General features: G+C 41.4%; 1 protein-coding gene across 4 annotated transcripts in view; it reads left to right on the top strand.

Moving 5' to 3' along the window:
* The window catches only part of LOC138958657 (cadherin-23-like), a 108,069-nt gene that overhangs the window by 49,446 nt on the left and 53,623 nt on the right, over positions 1 to 5,000 (top strand). For all 4 annotated transcript variants that reach the window (XM_070329883.1, XM_070329882.1, XM_070329881.1 and 1 more), the window contains exon 10: positions 2,821 to 3,000. In XM_070329883.1, coding sequence (XP_070185984.1) covers positions 2,821 to 3,000 — 180 coding nt within the window. The remainder of the gene's footprint in view (positions 1 to 2,820; positions 3,001 to 5,000) is intronic.

Raw genomic sequence — 5,000 nt, 5'->3', positions numbered from 1 at the left:
TTGAAGTCTGTAAAGACAGCCTAAAAGCACAGTACGCCTCCCGTAAACCATCACTGGTACCGTCAGGCTTTTACACACAGCACAAACACCCTTCCATTTGAACGCTCACCGAACGGGAACATCCTAGGTGCCCTACGTAAAGAGCGAGCAATTTTCAAAGAATTAGTTTTGAGGATTGTCTCCTCTTAAAATCGGACCGTGGTGCGTTTTGGCGCTAGCCCTAATTTTAAAATCTAAATAATAAATTGACAGCTTGTTACACAAACATTCTTAAGTCATAAAAGAATTCTTTTTTCATCAAGACAAGATCAGTACAATTCGAAGTTTTGAAAGTTTGAAAAAAGAAAAGCCCGGAAGCAGGGTCACGCAAGGTCGTGGTTCTCGTAGCAGACGACGGTTTATGCCTATCGCCAGTTCCTCTGAACAGTCACAAACCATCGCTAGAGTTCTTGTGAATCACAGCCGTTTGTTTCGTAGAGATCCAGAGGTACATAAGCCTAATAACGTGCGATTGCAAATAAGCTTACAGCGAGTCACATTCAAATTACAAACTGACGACTACATTGTGAAACAAGAGGCGAAGCCTTCAAGGCTCCCGTAAGAAATCAACAAACAGTAACACAAACTCATCCGTCACACACACACACACACACACACACACACACACACACACACACACACACACATACACACACACACACACACACACACACACTCACACACACGCACACACACGCACACAGTTAAAACTAACGCATCATATCAACTCCATGTATAATTTTCAAAAGAAGGCAAACAGATAAAATGACTGTGTATTTGTTGTTGGTGCAGTTGTCCTTCAATGAGATCTTGTGCAATCCTCACACACACACACACACACACACACACACACACACACACACACACACACACACACACACACAGGCACTGTGTTCATGTGCAAATCTACCATCAGCTTATCTGTCTTTTGCACTGCAGACACTAAGCAATAGGTACCTGCCATGTGTCCACTTTTTCCACTGCTGTCCTCAGTCCCATACTTTTCATCAAGACTTGTCACCATGCCGAGTGGATCTAAATTCGGAAGTCTTCATGTGGCTGAGGCATATCTGACATAGCGTCGATCTTGTAGGTTAGCCTCCTTTCTGAAACAAATGGCAAAATGCGATTAGTTATGATGACTACAACCTACACAAATATAAACAGTGTTTTAAACAGAATAGTCAGGTTATACAAGCCACTTTACCTATGCAGCATGGTAACCCTACAATATGCGAAACATGTCAACTGACTGCAGCAGCCTGGTTCTTAAAATAATTCTGACGGTCAACACAACCAACACACTATTCACATTCCATTTTAAGGAACAACGGAGGTGTACTCTCTGAGGGTCTTGTTTAAATGATAACGATCAACTCAGGAGGGAAAAAACAAGAGAGGAAAAAAGAAACCACATCAACCGCAGAAAAATACAGAATCACTGTGACACATGTCATGTACCATTATTTACAAACAAATGCCACAGCAAGCTTTGTCTCAAAATTCTCATTCTACCTTCTGTCCGAAAGAATCTAATCTTACGTTGTACTGCCTTGAAAGAAAATGCCAACAAAGACAAGAAAGCTGTTGCAAGGTAAGCTTACCAAACGTTACATAGCGAATCATGATAGTGCGTAAACAGCAAACAGTACAATCAAAGAGAGAATCGAGTCTGGAATGAAACGCGATACAGATCTAGCATTCAAAAACTGTCTTTCAAGTTCAAGGAAGTTGTTGCAAGGTAAGACTTACTAAATTGTACAGACAAAACCATGACCGTGCATGTTTTGAATCTGAGGAAAAAATCGTGATCATTTTGACTTTGAGAACAGATTCATTCCGTTTCCTTATATCTGCATGTTCAAGTAAATGATGGACAGTTTTTTTCGGGCAGAGTAAACTTAACTTGAGACTCTACGTGAATCTATACCACAATCCTTTGCGCGACCCCTGACCTGGTCTTGACACCTGACCTGGTCTACATGCCACACACGACAGAAACCAGTCAACTGCTTGTACCCCGTCAAAACCCCCCACCACCCGTTTTCTTTGGATACACGCTTTAACTACACACATGCCGACACAATGTTGATCATTGCTTCAATATTTTGAAGATGGTGCTTGAAAAATAACCAGGTGAAATGAGTATTTCGGTGTTTAGTCAAATGTTAAAGTTTCTACCACAGACATACACACGCACACACGCACACACACACACAGACAGACAAAGTTACGATCGCATAGGCTACACTTACGTGAGCCAAAAAGGAAACTGGATCACAAGGGTTCACGAAGGCTCAGGGGTAAGATAAACCACGCAAAATTTAATTCTTTGAAAATTGCTCGCTCTTTACGGAGGGCACCTAGGATGTTCTCAAGCGGTGAGTGTTTAAATGAAAGGGTGTTTGTTCTGTGTGTAAAAGCCTGACAGCATCTGTGATGGTTTACGGGAGGCTTACTGTGCCTTTAAATTGTTCATAACAGCGCAAAGTGCACGAGGCAGGTAGGTACGGCACAGCTAGGTGACAGCAAAGCTGACATGCATTTTTATTAAAAATTGTTCGAAAGCCTGCAAATGAGAACACATTTTGATGATCTAAAGTAGACATTACGAGCAAAATAATTAGCCAGAAGGACTTTCGGAGTGTAAATCAAATTAAGTTTACTTTTGAAGAACTTATTCTCTGGTTATCCCCATATCAAAATGTGTGTAGTTCGCGAGCTGTTTTCGAAAAAAAAAACCGGGCATTAACATGTATAGAAATCTCGTTGTCTCCTCAGGATCGGGGGGTCGATCAGTGTCCAGGCCCCAATTGTCACTGTAACAACGTGTCTGAACCTAATGTGGTGTGTGAGGGGCAGCCCGCCACCTTCATTGTCATCGTCACAGACGTACAGGACACGCCCCCTTACTTTGAACGCCTGCCTTACCTCGCCAGCGTAAAGGAGAATGCTACAGTGGTCAGTGGGGTATTTATTTTGTCGCTGGGTCTGTCTTCTGTGTGGCTGGCCTGCTGATTCGCTTTGTTTCTGTCTCTGTCTCTGTCTGTCTCTCCATAGAACAAATAGCCTGGACCGCCAACTCGTCACGTGACCCTTCGAGGTTACGACGCTCGACTTTCAGGGGCGCTTATAGCGTCCGGTTTGAAAGGCGAGCGATTCGAAGACAGTGAAAAGAAAGCACGCTCCAGTTATTTGAGGACAATGGGAGGTGACAATGAACTGGATTTTCCAAAACTCCAAACTAAACTTAACAAAACTCATCGAAAAACATGTTCCATATGCACTTTAGCTGAGTTTATTTTAGCATTTTCAGAACTTACCTCGGCAACTTCGTCCATGTTTACAATCGACACCGGATATGACATCCCCCTGATTTCTGAAAGGCCATGTAAGGGTAGGTTCCTAAATGCGAGAGGCCGCTACCTCGTAATAGAGAGAAAGAGCGGAGAGAGAGCTAGTTGGCGGTCCAGGATAAATGGTCTATGGTCTCTCTAACTCTGTCTCTCCGTCTCTCGGTCTCTCTCTTACTCCCTCTCTCTCTCCCTCTCTATCCCTCTCTATCTCTCTCTCTCTCTCTCTCTCTCTCTCTCTCTCTCTCTCTCTCTCTCACTCTCTCTCACTCTCTCTCTCTCACTCTCTCTCTCAAAAAGCATGATAATAACAACTAGGCAAAAACGCCAGAACATAACCTCAATATTTCACGATCTAACGGTTAATGATAAACTTGTTGAAAAAGTCGACCATCATAAAGTTTTGGGAGTGACCATTGATAACAACCTGTCTTGGTCACACCACATCGAACAACTGTCTAAACAAGTGTCCAAGAAGGTTTATCTATTATCTAGATTCAAGCACTTTCTGAATTTGGAAGCCAGGAAATTATTCTTTAATGCTCATATTCAGTCTGTTATTGACTACGCGTCTACCTTGTGGGACTCGGCAAGTGAAAACTCATTCAAACCACTAATTAGATTACATAAACGAGCGCTTAAAGTAGTCTTATTAAAGAAATCAACCCTATCTGAGTTAGACTACATGAACTTAGGCATTCTTCCTCTGAAGGCAAGGCTAAGTTATAATAAAGGTACCCTCATGCATAAAATTATTCATGGATGTGTACCTCAAACCATATTTTCCAAATTCACGTTAAAAACTTCACGCCAATTGATGAGACTGAACATGCCTCTGCCTAGGATTGACCTATTCAAATCTAGTTTAGTCTATTCAGGTAGCAGTCTCTGGAACACTCTTCCGACAATCCTACGGCAAACTAGTAGCACAAACGTTTTTAAGACCAGATATACGTCTTATCTCATGAAGTCTAAATAAACATCTGTTGTCGCTAGAATGGTTGTTAAAACCAACAACCGGTGCTTTTTAACAATGTATTACTATTTTTATATACACTGATTTTTTCGAATGTAGTGTATGTCAATGGGCATGGCATTCACAGCTTTGTTGCGTCAGTGCAATCAACTCTATAATTCTTAACTCATGTCAAATGAACTTACATTTTTCATTTAAGCAATGTATTGTATGTAAATTGATGTTCTTACTTTTATTTTTATTATAATCATGTAGCAGTAGTTTTCTTTACTTGCTTATAATTCTTTAGCAATTTTAGACTAGTCCCTCTTTAGGGCGAGGGCCAGATGTAAAAAAGCAGATCACTGCTTACTCTATTACCCTCGTTAAATAAAGAATTGTTCTTGTTCTTGTTCTTGTTCTCACTCTCTCTCATTCTCTCTCTCTCTCTCTCTCTCTCTCTCTCTCTCTCTCTCTCTCTCTCTCTCTCTCTCTCTCGCTCTCTCTCTCTCTCTCTCTCTCTCTCTCTCTCTCTCTCTCTCTCTCTCTCTCTCTCTCTCTCTCTCTCTCTCTCTCTCTCTCTTGTTTGTCGTTTTGATTTTATTACTTCTTTAATTGATATTTCAACATTTTTAAAAACGTATTATCATTAG

The sequence above is a fragment of the Littorina saxatilis genome, linkage group LG2 (assembly GCF_037325665.1).
Source record: "Littorina saxatilis isolate snail1 linkage group LG2, US_GU_Lsax_2.0, whole genome shotgun sequence".
In the NCBI taxonomy this organism is placed as follows: Eukaryota; Metazoa; Mollusca; class Gastropoda; order Littorinimorpha; family Littorinidae; genus Littorina; species Littorina saxatilis.
This window is presented reverse-complemented; position numbering and strand designations above follow the sequence as displayed.